The sequence below is a fragment of the Penicillium cinerascens genome, assembly GCF_028974065.1.
Source record: "Penicillium cinerascens strain IBT 15544 chromosome Unknown scaffold_4_segment0_segment0, whole genome shotgun sequence".
Taxonomy (NCBI): Eukaryota; Fungi; Ascomycota; class Eurotiomycetes; order Eurotiales; family Aspergillaceae; genus Penicillium; species Penicillium cinerascens.
Window position 1 is genome coordinate 1,475,411 of NW_026695297.1, and position 17,187 is coordinate 1,492,597.

The 17,187-nt window shown below is 48.5% G+C and overlaps 6 protein-coding genes across 6 annotated transcripts; 3 read left to right on the forward strand and 3 right to left on the reverse strand.

Moving 5' to 3' along the window:
* Positions 1 to 192: 192 nt before the first annotated feature.
* rpt4 (proteasome regulatory particle base subunit RPT4) lies at positions 193 to 1,556 on the reverse strand (the record flags this gene model as incomplete). The annotated part of the gene is made up of 4 exons (XM_058455595.1): positions 193 to 313; positions 373 to 829; positions 889 to 1,275; positions 1,340 to 1,556. 4 exons carry the CDS (start codon positions 1,554 to 1,556, stop codon positions 193 to 195), a joined length of 1,182 nt encoding a protein of 393 aa, XP_058305583.1.
* Positions 1,557 to 3,041: 1,485 nt separating this feature from the next.
* Positions 3,042 to 4,549, forward strand: aspf22 (enolase acuN; the record flags this gene model as incomplete). Its single annotated transcript, XM_058455596.1, has 4 exons — positions 3,042 to 3,165; positions 3,232 to 3,288; positions 3,354 to 3,693; positions 3,754 to 4,549. The coding sequence occupies 4 exons, from the start codon at positions 3,042 to 3,044 to the stop codon at positions 4,547 to 4,549; spliced, it is 1,317 nt and encodes a 438-aa protein (XP_058305584.1).
* A 371-nt stretch (positions 4,550 to 4,920) lies between these two features.
* N7498_008535 (eukaryotic translation initiation factor 3 subunit J) lies at positions 4,921 to 5,960 on the forward strand (the record flags this gene model as incomplete). Its single annotated transcript, XM_058455597.1, has 3 exons — positions 4,921 to 4,939; positions 5,082 to 5,158; positions 5,256 to 5,960. The coding sequence occupies 3 exons, from the start codon at positions 4,921 to 4,923 to the stop codon at positions 5,958 to 5,960; spliced, it is 801 nt and encodes a 266-aa protein (XP_058305585.1).
* A 2,207-nt stretch (positions 5,961 to 8,167) lies between these two features.
* N7498_008536 (S9 family peptidase) lies at positions 8,168 to 10,354 on the forward strand (the record flags this gene model as incomplete). The annotated part of the gene is made up of 7 exons (XM_058455598.1): positions 8,168 to 8,263; positions 8,320 to 8,426; positions 8,477 to 9,130; positions 9,194 to 9,313; positions 9,381 to 9,517; positions 9,572 to 9,766; positions 9,825 to 10,354. The coding sequence occupies 7 exons, from the start codon at positions 8,168 to 8,170 to the stop codon at positions 10,352 to 10,354; spliced, it is 1,839 nt and encodes a 612-aa protein (XP_058305586.1).
* Positions 10,355 to 11,287: 933 nt separating this feature from the next.
* Positions 11,288 to 12,024, reverse strand: N7498_008537 (uncharacterized protein; the record flags this gene model as incomplete). Its single annotated transcript, XM_058455599.1, has 3 exons — positions 11,288 to 11,400; positions 11,493 to 11,571; positions 11,635 to 12,024. The coding sequence occupies 3 exons, from the start codon at positions 12,022 to 12,024 to the stop codon at positions 11,288 to 11,290; spliced, it is 582 nt and encodes a 193-aa protein (XP_058305587.1).
* Positions 12,025 to 13,065: 1,041 nt separating this feature from the next.
* Positions 13,066 to 16,938, reverse strand: N7498_008538 (uncharacterized protein; the record flags this gene model as incomplete). Its single annotated transcript, XM_058455600.1, has 12 exons — positions 13,066 to 13,394; positions 13,765 to 13,971; positions 14,092 to 14,101; positions 14,152 to 14,210; positions 14,266 to 14,338; positions 14,390 to 14,965; positions 15,012 to 15,226; positions 15,271 to 15,326; positions 15,405 to 15,865; positions 15,922 to 15,974; positions 16,030 to 16,423; positions 16,492 to 16,938. 12 exons carry the CDS (start codon positions 16,936 to 16,938, stop codon positions 13,066 to 13,068), a joined length of 2,880 nt encoding a protein of 959 aa, XP_058305588.1.
* Between the last annotated feature and the right edge of the window lie 249 nt (positions 16,939 to 17,187).

A 17,187-nucleotide genomic window follows, 5' to 3' on the forward strand; every position in this document is an offset into this window, starting at 1 on the left:
TGAGTCTCAATCGATTCATATGAGGTTGAAGTACGAGAGGCAGATTAAAGTCTCCGCTGTACGATGCAAGGTGGTGCCCCGCCTGACAAAGTCTCAACGATTCGACACTCGACAGATGACGTATAGAATTCTGTAATGCGAATCTCTAATAGCATGAAATGTCCCGGTTTGACTACCCAGACGTAGATACAATTACAGCTTCTGGTACTCCAGCTTACCCTCCAGCTTCTTCGATTCCGCCACCTTTCGCACGGCCTTGTTGAAGTCGTCCTGGTTGACGGCATCGCGGTAATCCTTGATGGCGAACAGGCCACTGTTGTATGTTAGCGAATCTGATTGACGGACAATATCAAATGCCCGGAGGAAACTTACGCTTCAGTCACCACATTACGCAAATCAGCACCGTTGAGACCGTCACTCATCTTGACCACACTCTCAAAGTCAATATCTCCATCGATTTGTACCGTGCTTGTGTGGATCTTCAGAATCTCCAGGCGGCCGACCTCGTTAGGCAGAGGAATCTCAATCTTTCGGTCTAGACGACCGGCACGCAGCAGGGCAGGATCCAGGGTGTCGGGACGGTTGGTGGCCATGATGATCTTGGTCTTGCCCAGGTAGTCGAATCCATCCAGCTGGTTCAGCAGCTCCATCAACGTTCGCTGAATTTCTCGATCTGCGGATGTACCCTCTGAGAATCGTCGACCACCGATAGCGTCAATCTCGTCCATGAAGATGATGCAGGGCTCGTGCTCCTTGGCGTAGCCGAACATCTCACGGATTAGTCGGGCGGATTCACCGATGTATTTGTCGACGATAGCGGAGGAAACCACTAATTGAAAGGAAGTGTTAGAGGATGCATGTTTATCAAGGAAGGGATAAAGGACATACCCTTCAAGAAGTTGGTCTCCAACGAGCTAGCCACCGCTCGGGCGAGCAGCGTCTTACCCGTACCCGGAGGCCCATACAGCAGGACACCCTTCGGTGGCTTGATTCCCACACGTTGGAAGAGCTCCGGGTTCTTCAATGGCAGCTCAATCACCTCGCGCAGCTCTCTGATCTGATCATTCAAACCACCAATACCAGCAAAGTTGATCTGGCCCGGATCCTCCAAAGACATGTTGTAAACCAAGGGATCGACCTCGCGAGGCAGCATGCGCATGATGGTGAGTGTTGTCATATCCAGGGCCACACGTGTGCCCTGCTTCATCTTGGCCTTGTCGACCTTGGAACGGCAGCCGACAACGTATCGCGGTCCCGATGATGCCTTGACGATGACTGTAACGAATCAGCTTTTGATTCCCTGCACTCAAAGGCCTCAGGATGGTTGTGGGGGACTTACATCGTTCCTCGTCCAGCTGTTTCAACACCTCGCCGATGATCTGACCAACACTTTGAAGTGCCTTGATGTTCTCTTCGGAGACATCAAACTCCCGTGACAGATCCTTGATGCCCATGCGGAGGGTCTTCAACTTGGCTTCCCATTCTCGAAGCTCGAGCAAGCTCTTTTTATAATCTTCGAGCGCCTGCTCCCGCTCGGGGTCGCTGGCGCCGTTCATGATGGACGGCGAACGAGATTCGCAGGAACGAGTCGAAGGAAGTCAGGAATGTCAAACGAGGGTTTGATCGGAGGACAAGTCGAGTCGATATTCTGAGTGATGGATAGTGAGATGGGCAAAGATGATAGAAGGGACAACCGGCGCAATCTGGGGAGCTTCTAGCGCCGCCCATCGAGGAGCTTCCAGTGAGGTCACATGACGGCGCGTCGACAAGCCACGTGACTAAGCAGCGGACAAGTGATTCGGAGCCTGAGGCACTCCAGGATCCTCGCCATTGATTTTCCAACTAATAGAGTACCGGTGTTATTACGGACTAATATCACCTCTGTTCTGCAGAAGCACCTAGAAGCCTGCTTTTCCTAAATCTTTTCCTAAATAGATATGTCTCAGCCGACCACATGGCTGGGTGCGTGGGTGGTTACTGTGCAGAATATGTGTTTTAGAATTCAGATGAGTAACCGATTATTTTTCTATAAGTTATTGGTCTTCTTTTTCAGGACATCTTTTAAATGAAATTTCTCCGGTCGTCTGTACTCAAGAATGCACGAAAGGTGGGTAGGTTGGTGATGTTCCTGGACGCTCCCACACCCGGCGGGTGCCCGGTCATCCCATTCTCGGTACGAAAGCTCGGTCGCTTCGTCATCCATGAAGACCGATGCAGCCAGGATACGACGTAGGATGCGCTCTCGACCACTGGTTCACTTCCATCGGCTGTACTGTTTGATTGGAGCGCATCGAGTGAAGAATTTTCCCCTTGAGTCTACGGGGTAGAGTCTATAGCTTAGCTGTACAGCTAGCTATATAGAAACCAATGGAGGGGTAAAGATAGGACCAATTGTGCCGAAGTAGACATAGACCCGGGCTCACGGGTAAGAGGATAACATCATAGCCCAGCAAGGTTCTCCCGAGGGACGGGAGATCTCGCAGGTGAAGCCCGCCGCATACGGTCGGATCAACCAGCAGGCGCTGGAGAAGACCGTGGAGCCCCACCACTTGGAAAGAATCGGAGCCAGCTTCTGATCTTTCCCGGGGTTCAATGACAGGTGCTGGGTATTTAAGAATCGGGCATTTCCGTGTAGCTAGCTCTTGTTACTTTCTAGTTGTTTACTTTCCCCCTTAAGTCCATAAGGTGAGTTGAAGCGCATACATCATACCCCGCCATCCCATCTCTGCCCCTCCTCCCCTCCCCTACTTGTCTGAAGACTCAAGAGGTCAAGGACACATTCATCCAACCAGAGCTTCGGTGATCTCAATTGCCGTGACAAATTGCCCCAACCGTCGAGCTCAGGCAAATCAGACTCCCCCAATCCTCCCTCGTTGTCCGGCCAGTCTTTTTGGGTCATCGGTGAACCTCCCTGGACTCCCCCGCCGTTAGTCAGTGACTCTGCTGGCACTGCCTTAAACCCCGTTCTCCTTTTATTTTTCTCCTTTTTTCTCTTTGCAAACTGACTGATCTTTTCCCCCATCAGCCTATTCAGTTCCAATATGCCTATCTCCAAGGTTCACGCTCGTTCCGTGTACGACTCTCGCGGCAACCCCACCGTTGAGGTGGACATTGTCACCGAGACCGGTCTGCACCGCGCCATTGTCCCCTCTGGTGCTTCCACTGGTATGTACCCTTCAATTCATTTCCCCGGGTTATCGAGAGTCAATGATCGCTGACAGTATAATTTAGGCCAGCACGAGGCCGTTGAGCTCCGTGATGGTGACAAGACCCACTGGGGCGGCAAGGGTGAGTGAAAATCGAGCTTGGTCCAATTTGAAAGAGCTCCAAACTGATCGTTGTCACTACAACAGGTGTCCTCAAGGCCGTGAAGAACGTCAACGAGACCATTGGCCCCGCTCTCATCAAGGAGGGCATTGATGTCAAGGACCAGGCTAAGGTTGACGAATTCCTCAACAAGCTCGATGGCACCGCCAACAAGGCCAACCTCGGTGCCAACGCCATCCTCGGTGTCTCCCTGGCTGTGGCCAAGGCCGCCGCTGCCGAGAAGGGTGTCCCTCTCTACGTCCACATCTCCGACCTCGCCGGCACCAAGAAGCCCTACGTCCTGCCCGTTCCGTTCCAGAACGTCCTGAACGGTGGCTCCCACGCCGGTGGCCGTCTGGCTTTCCAGGAGTTCATGATTGTCCCCAAGTAAGTTCTCACAAAGCTAGAGTGTGCTTTGAATCCACCCTTGCTAACGGCTGTCCACAGCACTGCTCCCTCCTTCTCTGAGGCCCTCCGCCAGGGTGCTGAGGTCTACCAGAAGCTCAAGGCTCTCGCCAAGAAGAAGTACGGCCAGTCCGCCGGCAACGTCGGTGACGAGGGTGGTGTTGCCCCCGATATTCAGACTGCCGAGGAGGCTCTGGACCTGATCACCGAGTCCATCGAGCAGGCCGGCTACACTGGTAAAATTGCCATTGCCATGGACGTTGCCTCCAGCGAGTTCTACAAGACCGACGCCAAGAAGTACGACCTTGACTTCAAGAACCCCGACAGCGACCCCACCAAGTGGCTCACCTACGAGCAGCTGGCCGATCTCTACAAGTCCCTGGCTCAGAAGTACCCCATTGTTTCGATCGAGGACCCCTTCGCTGAGGATGACTGGGAGGCTTGGAGCTACTTCTACAAGACCTCCGACTTCCAGATTGTCGGTGATGACCTGACTGTCACCAACCCCCTGCGCATCAAGAAGGCCATCGAGCTCAAGTCTTGCAACGCCCTCCTCCTCAAGGTCAACCAGATCGGTACTCTCACCGAGTCCATCCAGGCCGCCAAGGACTCCTACGCCGACAACTGGGGTGTCATGGTCTCTCACCGCTCCGGTGAGACCGAGGATGTCACCATTGCAGACATTGCCGTCGGTCTCCGCGCCGGCCAGATCAAGACCGGTGCCCCTGCCCGTTCCGAGCGTCTGGCCAAGCTCAACCAGATCCTCCGTATTGAGGAGGAGCTCGGTGAGAACGCTGTCTACGCCGGCAAGGACTTCCGCAACTCGGTCAACCTGTAAATGCGTCGTCTAGACTGAGGAACGAAAAGAAACAAAAGAGATGACGTGTTCCTCTTGGGAAACAGTCATCTGTTATGATTATGAATTTAATTAAGATCTTCTGAATGAAAGACATATTCAAAAATTATCCCATTAAAACAAGTTAGGACCTTGAAGTATAAGTGAAATCTTGTCGGGAACCAAGAGTCCGAGATCACGTGCACACCCCACCTTGCGATAAGTGCCACATAAAATTTGCCCTCCCCCTCCATTCTTTGTTGGAGTAGGTTCCTATCGCGGGCTCGTCCTCGTTTTCTCTGTTTTTCAGTCTTGCCGACAGCGCACTCTTTCGTTCCCTTCTTTTGCTCTAAAAAAAGTCTTATTTACCAAATATGCCGCCTTCCAAGTGGGGTAAGTTTCTTATCCTCCCTCCATTTTGAGACTCGCCTCTAGATTTTGCGACGATTGGTTCCAGTTTGGCGCAACGTCGGGCATATTATATGGCATAGTTTTAGCTTTGATCGTGTGACTAACTCGATATTTCCCCTGATAGATGAGGAGGATGAGGAGAGTGTTTCGCCTCCCCCTGTTGCCCCTCGCCGCCGATTCGACGATGAAGAAGAAGAAGACGTAAGGGCTCTCCCATTTTCCTCGATTATACATAGCGCAGGAATGAATGCGCACGACTGTTCCACGTCCGCTAATACACTCTTTTCGCCAACAATAGGTCCTTGACTCGTGGGACGCAGCCGAGGACTCGGAGGTAGAGCGCGAGAAGGCGAAGAAGGCCGCCGAGGCTGAGGCCAAGGCCAAGGCTGCCGCGGCTGCGAACAAGAAGTCCAAGGCGCAGCGGATAGAAGAGCACCGTGAGCAGCGGAGGCGGGAGGCTGAGGACAGCGACAACTACGACTCCGACGAGACCGAGGCCGAGCGCCGTGAACGCCTGCGCCGCACCGAGCAGGAGGCCGATTTGCAGCACGCCTCCGATCTGATCGGCGACATCGACCTGAAGCGCAACCGCGGTGCTCCCAAGGCTATCGTCGTTACCGATAGCAAAGACCCCACAAACTCTATCGACCTGTCTGCCATGCCCCTGTTCAAGCCCACCACCAAGGACCAGTTCACCCAGCTGAGCGACGTTCTCATTCCCCTCATTACTCCGCAGTCGAAGAAGCCCCAGTATGCCCTCTGGGCTCAGGACTTCACCCGCAGGCTTGTCAAGGAGCTCCCCAGTTCCGAGATCAAGAAGATTGCTAGTGCCCTCACCACCGCTAGCAACGAGAAGATGCGCGAGGAGCGTGCGGCTGACAAGGGCAACAAGAAGACCAAGGCTGCCAAGACCAAGATCTCCCTCAATGCCAACCGTGACAACCAGATCGACAACAACAACTACGATAACGACGACGGTCTTGCCGATGATGACTTCATGTAATCGACAGCTGGTCTCTATCTTTTATCCCCAATCTCTTTGCTCCTGCTCCTCTCATCTTTTGCCCTAGATGGATCTTTGAAAATACGCATCGCCACAGAGGGGTTCCTGTATCTTTCCATTCCATTATACGGGAGTTGATTCCTTCCAATCCCAACATCTTCCTTTGAATACCAACGTGTGCATCCCCTTCTTCAATCCCTGCATGAACAACTATAGAACGAATTTACTCGATTTCATCAAGCCCTTCCTTCTCCTTGGTCATTGCTCCGTATACATGAGAGCCAGCAAGTGTACCAGCGTAGGGTATCATTCGTGACTATATTAGGCATTAAGCTGTACACACGGGACTCCGAACCACCTTTACTACGAATATGCCTACTGTGCAGTACAACATGGGCATACCCACCACAATGTCGAAACAAGACGAGCTCATGCTGTACCCATTCGCGTCATTCTCTCCAGCGGCTAAGTTATTCCGTGTTCTGAACATGAATCTTCCCAAGAAACTCCGGTGCTACTTTAGTCCTAAACCAAACACTTATGTACATATATTCCTTTCCAGATATAAATTGTGAGGACTTGGTGAAGTTACGTGATCATATTTTCTTGCGATAGCCGCAAGTGTATATTGTTAAGTGTGTGCAGGGCAAACCCAGTACCAGCCAAATACTAGTTCTATTTCAATTAATGACTCAAAAAGTTATGTCGAAGGGGATGGAGGTAGCAGTCGTAGTCCACAGACAAATTCTGGTTCGCGTCTGTTAAACCAGGGTTGAAGATCTGTTAAACTCCTGCCCACGAACTTGAATGGCGGTAGAGCTATACCCTTCCCGCTAAGGAAAATCGAAATCCGCTCCCTTAGGGAATCTATAGCTAGGGTCGAAAGGCCAAGATTGGTCACAACTAACAGAAGAGCCTCTGCCGATAATTCTGTCTCGTATTACTGCCGCTAAGGCAATTGGTTCTTGCAGGGTTTGTGAAGAGGAACCAACCCAGAATATTCGCGCGCTATCACATCCGATAAACACAATGTCGACGCGTGTCGTTTCTGCTCGAGTATGTTGAGACTCGACTCGCTCTCTGGCTTTCTTCGCATTACTGCACAACTTCACATCATATGCAATCCTCCACTGAACTTTTGTTGCAGTAAAACTTCCGATCCTCCTCAAGTGGAAAAAGAATCTTCTCTTCCACCTCATCTCGGAACTTCTCTTCTGTTAGTGATGTGTATACCGCGTCTATCCCAGATACACATCGTAAGACACTGTTCTTATAGTTCGGGCCACAGTCCATCTCATTGGCCAAGCGTCGCGCTGTCAAAGGGTCGGAGAATTCTGATGGCTAAATCGATAGTTAAACCTGTCAATTCATAGAGGCGTCTACGGATAATACATACCATCTTTCGCTCAACTGCCATTTTTAGGTCTTCGAACACCTCCCGATACCATAGTTCCAGGAGAACAATTCCAAGGGAAATCGGCAAGGAATCGACGCATTTAAGTAAGGTTTCGGAAAACTCTTAGATATAGATACTAAGTCGGTTTCCCGAGTTCTAGAGCTACATCGGATTAACAGGTTATCGAAGTTAATCGTCGTATCTAATAACCGTAGGAGAAAAAAATCGGATTTGTTCTAGTAATCTATTGTCTACCTCGTGGCATATAGCTATATGACCGACGAAGCAAACTTGAGCTCTAGCTAGGATCGATGCTCTTAACAAAAAGGTTTCTTATATAGAACTTAGGCTACTAACTCCAACATGATATATCTTTAGTGAATAGACGAAAAGCAGAGATTGCCCTTCAAGTGCTCACAATTGGGGGCCACATTAAAGTTCAGGGCAAGGCACAAAAAAGTCACTTAGCGGCAGAGCTTTCAATTTCGGCTAACTACGGATATGGCGGGCTCCGCCGCCGGGGATAGTTGAATCCTGCGATATTCAATCAAATTGTATCCAATTTGACTAGCAATTTGACTGATCATCGCTGATTCCACTTGAGAGTCAATTTACATGAATTTACATGAAATCTGTGGAGTGTTAGGACATTCATCAGGTACTGTATCAAATATGCAACCTCAGGCACGCCAATCCTACGTCGGCTGCGGGGTAAATTGTTTAAAAAAAAGCTGACAGCCCAACGACCTCGCCAACAGACTCTCAAATTAGAATCCAACTAATCTTAACCAAAAAATCTCGGTAAAGCATCATGGAAAGCCCCATCACGGCTCCATTCGGCCAATGGAAGAGCCCAATCACCTCAACCTTGCTTGGTGCCGACGATGTTCAGTTTGAAACCATCGCGGTATGTTTGTTGCCGATCATTCCCACCTGAAAAGCATATTCTAATGACCTCTTTAGACATCCAATGGGAAGATTTATGTCGTTGAATGTCGCCCCAAAGAGCAGGGCCGAGGCTGCATTGTCGAGTACTCAGGTCCTGAAGGACGCGATGTTCTACCGACCAAGTACAGACTAGAAATCCATCACGAAATTCAGGTATGCTAATGATCCTTAGATATGATTCCCGCACCAAGGTCCATGAATACGGCGGTGCGTCGATGATTGCTTTCAACGGCCAGATCGTCTTCACGGATCGGGAGACACAGGATCTGCACCAACTCGATCCGTCCACCGGCCATGTGGAGCGGATCACCAATACTGACATTGCTCTCCGCTATGTGGGCACGTCTGGTTTGGCCGACGAGCAGGCGAAGTGTGGATGGGTTTTGGCCATCGAAGAGGACCACTCCAAGCCACTGGCGTCAGAGATTCGGAACCGACTCGTGGCTGTTAACCTGCAGTCAAAGGAAATAGTCAACATTGCTTCCGGCGACGACTTCTACAGCGCAGCGCAGTTCTCTCCTGATGGTAGCAAAGTATGCTGGACTCAGTGGTCCCACCCGGATATGCCATGGACAGGAGCTCGTTTGTACCTGGCTAAGTGGGATAACGGCAAGGTCACAGATGTTCAACTTGTGGCAGGCGTTCCTGAGAAAGAGAGTGTTTCCCAGCCCCGTTGGGGCCCCGATAATACATTGTATTTCACGTGTGACTGCTCAGGGTACTACCAACTCTATCGTTTGAACGCCGGCAGCTCCAAAGGCCAAAGGTTAGCCCTCCGTGGCCTGGAAGAGGTGGAGTTTTCGCAGCCTGACTGGCGCTTGGGAGGGTATGTTCAATCTGGACCAACGCGGTGTTTACAGGTATGCTGACGGCTGTCTTCTTTTACTAGCTGCACATTCGTGAGTCTGACTCCAACCTCAATGATCGCTTCCTATACAAAGGACGCTCGGTGGAGCTTCATCTTGATCGATTTGACAAACGATACCTGGCACGACCTGAACCTGCCAGTGTCGGACACGATCACATTAGCCCAAACCCCCCCTCTCAAGCACGAAGATTGCACTCCTTGGGTCCAGCGAAACAAGCTTCAACACCGCCTACATACTGGACATCACTGATACCCAACTCAACACAATTAAAGCAGCTTCTGATTTCCCCATGCCGGCTTCCCTTGTCTCCCGACCGGAGCATATCTCTTTCCCCAGAGTCCATGGTGAAAACCGCAAAGGGCTGTCCCATGCTATTTTTTACTCACCCCAAAACCCAGATTATCAAGCGACTTCTGGGACACTTCCCCCTTTGATTGTGTGTCTCCATGGCGGGCCGACATCTCAAACCGGGACTGGCCTGAGTACCACAGACCAATACTGGACTACTCGAGGCTATGCTGTTGTTTGGGTCAATTACGGAGGTAGCTCCGGGTATGGCAGGGCATACCGGGATGAATTGAACGGGCAATGGGGTTAGTTTTCACCTCGCAGACCCACAAATTATCTTCTGATATTCACCAATTACAATAGGTATCCTCGATACTGCAGATGCTGCTAGCTGTGTGTCATACCTAGCTTCAACAGGCAAAGTCGACCCGAACGGAGTCGGGATTCGTGGCGGAAGCGCAGGAGGCTACATCGTCCTACAAGCTCTGTGCGACTACCCTAATCTCTTCTCCGGTGGCAATTCGCTGTACGGTATAAGCAACGTCCGAGCTCTTTGCGAACACACCCATAAATTCGAGAGCCACTATGCTTTTGCTTTACTGTTTGAACCTGGCGCGAGTGAAGCCGAGAAAGAACGCATTTTCAAAGAACGCAGTCCCTGCTTCAAGGCGGACAAGATCACCGCGCCGATGTTGTTGCTGCAGGGAGACGAGGATATGGTTGTTCCCCTGGGCCAGGCGGAGGAAATGGTTGAAATGATGGTCAAGGTGGGCCGTCATCCTAAGCTTGTGGTCTTCAAAGGTGAAGGGCATGGGTTCCGACAGGCTAAGAATCGTATTGATGCCGTGGAAGAGGAGGAGAAGTGGTGGAAGAAAAGCTTGCTTAAGCTATAGATAGCGTTTAGAGTCGTCAACTTTCGGAATATGTAGCACGAAGTGTTAGGGATCCCCTAGCTCAGTTTATAGCGACGCACTCTTTCATTTCTTCTCCCGAAAGCCTGTTCTTTGCTTTCTTCGTGCTCCGATTCCGGGCAGTGATGAAACATGTTTCCATACTGTGTATCACCGTTCTGAAAAGCTCTGGACAGAACATAATGATCAAGCATGCCCTCTAGTACTTTCTTTGAAACACTCGCCTAGCCTTGATTGAGTACCGTGATGCACACGCGCGGTTGTTTTGGCCTTTCTTTATGGTGCGGCGAGGATTGGTTGTCATGAGCCACATTTCAAGAATCTTGGATACGTAGTATTTAATTTATTCATTTGGATATATTGGAACCTCAAATCTGTCAACTATCAAGCCCACTGACTAATCTACGTGTGTAAATACCAAGGCCCTAACCTCTACACTGATCCTTGAGCCTGCACCATCCGCGTTATTTGGCAGTGCAAATGACGTATGAGGGGTATCTGCGTTATGCAACGCATTTCGTTAGCTTTGTATACCTTTGCCTTTATTTTTATTTCGCATATGTCCGGGCAACTCGTAGTAAAGAAGATATAATTCTTGGAATAGTACTCACGTTTTACGCTATCCTCGTTTGAGTCAAAGCTCTTGAACAAGAGCACGTCTTCAACACCCTGCCTGCTCATATAATACCATTGACAAGTACCACTTGGGGTATACAATGGATAAAGCATGGTGCCTGTATAAGCTCCTCGGGTCATGTCTGTTTCGACTATTTTGGATGTATCAACGGTTTGTCCGTCACAGACGGCGATAGGGTGATCTTCGACCGGTCCATTCAATGGTCTCCAGATGCTGAGGTCCCTCACGTCAGAGAATATCAAGGAAGAAATATAGTTTCTAGTAGAATTTCTTTACACTTACTTTATCATCTGTATTCGACCGTCGAGAAGGTGGTGGGCGTCTTTGGGGAGATGGTTGCGAACGCGCGCCATAAAGGAGGTAGCAAGTTCATCCTTGGTGAGTATGGTATCTTCAGTTCCATTAGTAATGAGATGTATCTAGTAAATCGGCCTTCACATACACCCAAGCAAGCCAGTTGGGGAATATCCGATTTCGACTTACCTATATGCACTTGTCGCGCAAAGCTTAGTATATCTGGATTCTTCTTTCGCCGCTCCTTTGCACTTTTCCTCTTCCTTATCTAGTTGTAAAAGATAATCAATCGCAAGTCCAACACTCGGGCGCGATGCCTGTTGTCACTCACTTTCCAATCGAAGATCAAAACGCGGTCGACCCCTTCAATCTCATTTTTCAACATATCTTCACATTGTGGCAAGAAGGCATTCTGGATATGGTCCGGAGCAGCAAATTCCTTTGGATCTGTGAATAATGGTGGAGGATATTTTCGATAAACAAAACCATTCGCGTCGAGGGTGAACCTGGGGTCTCCCTTTCCCTCTGCTCCTCTAACATCTCTGATGATCTCGATATCATCTCCCTCGGCGAAAACTAAATTGTGTGTCTTCTGTTTTTGATCGCTCTTTCTTTTGCGGCCAAACTGGGCAATTCGATATGGTCGAGCATGGGTGTAGCTTGCTTGCCATTGGAGATATTTCAACTTGGTCTGAATATCTGTAGGCGCAGTAGAAGCCATTTGGCACCAAAGAGACAATTTTTAAAAGGAAAATTAGGGGTGCATCTAGTGCAGGGTTATCCTATATTAGTCTATCAATATTTGAGAGAGGAGCTGGATGCCCCTTTGTACTTCAATTAAACGGTCTAATCAGGCAATCAGAACTTTGCACAGCCAGTTTTAGATCCATTGAATCTCCCCTTTCTATGCCGCATTAGGAGCCCTATTGCAAGCAATGACTCAGAACTCCACAGGAGTCTTGGCCGAAGAGTCTCGAGAAATGGGGCCGCAAAATGGAGTAGAAAAGAGCCTCGGGCTAAGCGTGAAAGAAGTTAGCCTCTTTTATCGGGCGCTTAGATCGCTTTTTCTGAGTCAAAATGCGCCAAGTGTCTTTTGCTGTTGTATTGTTTTGATTTTTATATTCAAAAGTCAATCTGGACAAACTTGGAACAAAGCAGCCCCTTCTACCTTGGGCAGCCTCTACGCCATCCCTATCCTCGTTCTTAGGAGCGGGGGCTGGTCAAGGGGCCGCACATAGGAGTCACGGAACAACAGATCAGCTAGGGGAGAGAGATATTAATATGTTCTATATCAGAGAGAACTTGTCTAGGTCACTATAGGTACCATATTTTCTCTGTCCGGTGGGGCTTTCCTTTCTTAGCTGCCGACGCTTTTATGAGGGCACTCGGAGTCAGTTCCACTGATTAAATTTTAGTTCGGGCTCACTGAGCTGCTCAGTATCATCACTGATTGATCGGTGGGGCCCAATGGGTGCTCAGTTCACGCTCAGTCCGTACCCAAACGAGCACTCGGCTCCCCAATCCTGTTTACTCTGTGAACCACTTTTCGGTAGCTCTCATTTCTTATCATCGCCCCTTTTCTCTAAAGTGCCCCATCTTTCAATCCCGTTGACTGTGACAATTATGGAGCCCGGTTGCGCGCGGTTATGAACGGGAAACTTGGCCTGAGATCAAACACCACAAATTAGTTGATACTCCTATCATCGCTGTACAGTAACCGTATTTCCATTCAACTCGACGAGATCTACATGTAATCTTAAAACTATTCAATCTGTTTGATGATCCATTTATATCGCTGATCCAAGTAGCGACACCTGAGTTGGAGCATTTCCAAAGATGGCATGTCCTTCAATTTCCCTTCACATTCGTCGATCGGCTTCTTCGCCAGAGTGATGGTTGAATAGACTGAATGGATATCTCCAATGATAGGGGCAATGACGCCGTCGGTAATTTTTGTGGCCAATTCGTCAAACGCCTTTTGGGATGCATCTTTCATTCCGCATGAGACAGCTGACATAATATTCGGGAAAAGTGTTCCATTTTCGATTCGGCCTTGAACCTTTTCACGCAGAGCTTTGGCCTTGCCCGGACCTATTATGGGTTATCATTCAACAGCCATGTAAATGGAAACTCGTTTCAATAGTATTTGCCTTCGATTAAAGCTGCGGCGCGATACACAGGGATCATCTCTTGCAGTATAAAAGAAGCCTCATTGGACTCTAGAGTCTTAGCACGTAGGCCCCTATTGAGAATTAGATAAGAGAGACAGGGTAAAGCGATCAAAGGATGATTTATATACCTCATTTCACCTGTAAACCTTCTCAAAGAGGTTTCAATGAACTGCCTAGTATCTTGTGTGCGGTGTTCAAGGCTCCCAACCATCAAGGACGGGAAACCGTTGGCTTGGAGGCGTATTAGATTAGTTTGATTTATTCTTTTGTCACTTTTTCAATGTACTCACCCATCAAATCAAACCTCAATTCCCGGAAGCAGTTCTCAATGAATCCATGAAGTTCTGGAAGAATTGCAGAAAGGCTTCTTTCCACGCCGTTCCACCTTCCGCTCAACCCCAGTCTCATTTCCTCAATCAGTTCACTGTTCCAATCAACGGGCTTATTAAATAAATTCAAATGTCGACCATTTTTGCGGCAAAAAGCTTGATAGTCCACTGGATAGGTAGTCCGATTATTAGCATGATTGATAGGGGTTGAGTGATTTTCACACGGGGCAAAGGCAGGGAGCTGAGTTAACTATTTCTTAGTGAGATATATTGGTGGTTTTTTCTTACCCCACGATAACTGTAGCATGATCAGCATGTTGTGTGGCATCGGTGAAGAAAATTACTCACGTCCAGCCATTCCAGTCCTTTCTGATTTGCCGCCTTTTGCCAGTCATTGTGATGGATCTCTTCAGAATTGTTTAGCTAGGTCGACAAAAGGCTCTCTTTTGAGACGTGACATACCGGCATATTTGAGTACCGATTCCTGGAAGAAATTCTGTACATTTTTCTTACTTCTTTCGAGATACCGCAAAATCTGGAAGAAGAATTAGAATCAACTTAATGCGCGATGGCCGGCTCAACATACCCGTTTCTTTTTGAGATCGACCTTCTTAAGAATCATTTTAATTGAGCAAGAGGGCCCAACTTCCAAGGACTGACTGCGTAGGCCAATCGAAGCAAGAGCACTTGGCAACGTAGTAAGAAGGAAGTTTTTAGCTTCCTGTAGCCTCGAATCTGCCAGCGTAGAGTAGCAGAACTTTCTCAGAGCGGGGATACCACTCATGGTTCTTTTTTCATGAGTTGTCGTAACTGATCTCTGAGAACAGTACTGGCCATAAAATAGGTTCGAAACACAAAAAACGTTCAGATCTTCCTCCTCCTGGCTGCTCTTGTACATCCGTTTGAGTCCATCTTCTACGCGTCTGTTCCGAGCTTCTATGAGAAGCATTTTCTTCCTATCCAAAGTCAGCAAAACTAGAAGATTCCCGGTCTGTCTGAGCAGGAAATGGTTGATGTACTTCCACTGGAGTTCTGTCATTAGAACTGAATCTTTCGTTGTTTCCACCTTCCGAATCCCATCTTCTATGCTTTCCATTGCCTCTAACATCCTCACTTTTCCAGAACTTCGCAAGTGTCTTTCGGCTCCAGCTTCATCAATTGCCTTTTAAACGTTAGTTGAAGTCAAATTCGAAGACCGTTTAACGAACATCGGACATGGTACAAATGACCGCAGTACGTGACCATCTTTTTGTGGACCCCCCTTCGCTTGTCGATGCGTCATGGGGAGCTGTAGAGTATAAGGATGTCTCGAGAAGCTGGTTGGTTAGTGCTCGACGTATATCAGTGACGTGGAAGACACGATCGCATCTTGAAAGATATTCCTGAGCCGCTTTAACCTTCGCGAGACTTGTATCAAGAAGCCCTAGAGCTGTTAGCTATGAAAAATCAAGCCAGACGGATTCTCACCAGGCAGATCTGCAATGACAAGACCTGCTCTCAGAATTGGAGCGTCGATGTATACTCTAAAGCCAGTCTCAGTCATATGTTTTATATTGCAGGTTGTGCCATATTTTTCTGGCTCATAACTTTCAAGACCTTACCGCATGATCTTTGTAAAGGGCCAGATTCTGTTCTGCATGAACAGGCTTGTTTTTGTGTAAAACTCCTCTGCAGTTTCTGCGTATGTCACCCATTTTCCATCAGATGCATCAGTAGGCCATGGAATTGTCTTCGTCCACTTGATCAGTTGCTCTGCTATTTTCTCAAAAGCCCCCTCGGATTTATCCGACAGGAATTTTCGGTTAAATTCTTTCTCGTTGCCAAATGCAGACTCCAGAGCAGACCAAGCTTCCTTAATTTCTTTCAAGTCGGCGGCAGTCAATGAATCCTTTGCAACATCTGGAAGAAACGCGCGGCGGAAGCTCCACAGCAGCTCATTGACATGATCTTTCATGGCCACTCCAGAGAGATACTCGACTTCAACTTGGATCCGATGACTTTGACTGGGCTTCATTTGCCTATATTCAGTGACAATCGAAGTAACAGCCGAGCCAAAATCGTCCTATATTATTTTTTATCAATACTCCATTTCAGCATATTCTGCACAGGGCATCTCACGGCTGTGGCAAGTCTCGGAAAGTCGAGTAGTGAGTTGATTACGCTGCTTTTTCCTGGAAATTGTAAGCTGCAAGATTATCCAAATGAGGAAGATTGAAAACTCCTTACCCGCTAGCGTGCTCCCCAAAAATGCAATTGTTTCGGTATTGAAAAAGTTGTTCAATTCGCCAGCCCGTTTCATTTGTTTTATCTGACAGTTCACCTGGGTAGAATCCAGGGCACATTCATAGGATCCCTGATGGACGAGAAGCTGTTCCATCAAGCCCGCAGATTCCCTCGCCAGCTGCAATCCAAGAAACAGGCCGGTCTGAAATGTTGAGGAGAAAAAATTTGACTTTGGATATTCTTCTGCTGGAACATCAGAGAATGCAGAGACCAGACCGGGATCCTGGAAAGTCAAAGATTGTTGTTTAGTCGTTGGCATTGTGTTCGTTACGTTGAATGAGAAAAGCTTTGGCTTCCCTGCGCTCGGTTGCGCGCCCTCTCGAGTATCCTGCGGAGCCTATACAAATGAAACCAATGTAGTTAGAATTATGTAGGCAGTAACCTCGGAAAGGGAAGATCGGTCACATTGTTTTTAGGGGGGTCTTGCATCCTCATAGAGAACGTAAACGCCGACTTGGCTTCGTTTGCTATAGCAGGTTTCGGCTGAGCATGTAAAGCTTCAGCTTTGAAATTGGGAGAACCGAATTTTTCCTCCGAATTCATCGCGGGAGGAGGCTCCATCCGGTCAACAGTGTGTGTGTGCTTGGATTTGCAGAGAGAAGCAGAGGTTTTATAGGATTGAAGGTCGACTAATGGATTCGCCTTATTTTGTGTGCTCAGTCCCTTGGATAGTGGTCCTCGGTCGGTTTTTTCGGTCTTTGATGAGTTTGGTTTAGGGGCTTGGTGCTCTGTATCAGTCGAACCATGATCTGAAGGTGCGCCGATGGTAATCATCGGAGCGTTTTCATTGATTTTTTTATCGATTTCTGATTCTGGCTGCGGCAGCCTTTCATTGCGAGAGTTGGAGTTCATTTTCGAATATAAGTGATGAGCGAGAGCGAGAAGAATCGAAAATTCGGCTTGGTTAACAGTAAATATGGGCGAAACCAGGGGCTTTAAACGGGTCGATTGTAAAGATAGAAATAATGAGTTGTGACTTGCCACGCTTGCTGGCTGTGCTAGCTTGCAGTAGTTCGGGCTCTTGTGTTTCGTATTTTATGCCCTAGCATGGATTGAAGCCTGATAGTTACGAGACTACTCCGTATGAGAGATTAGTCGGCA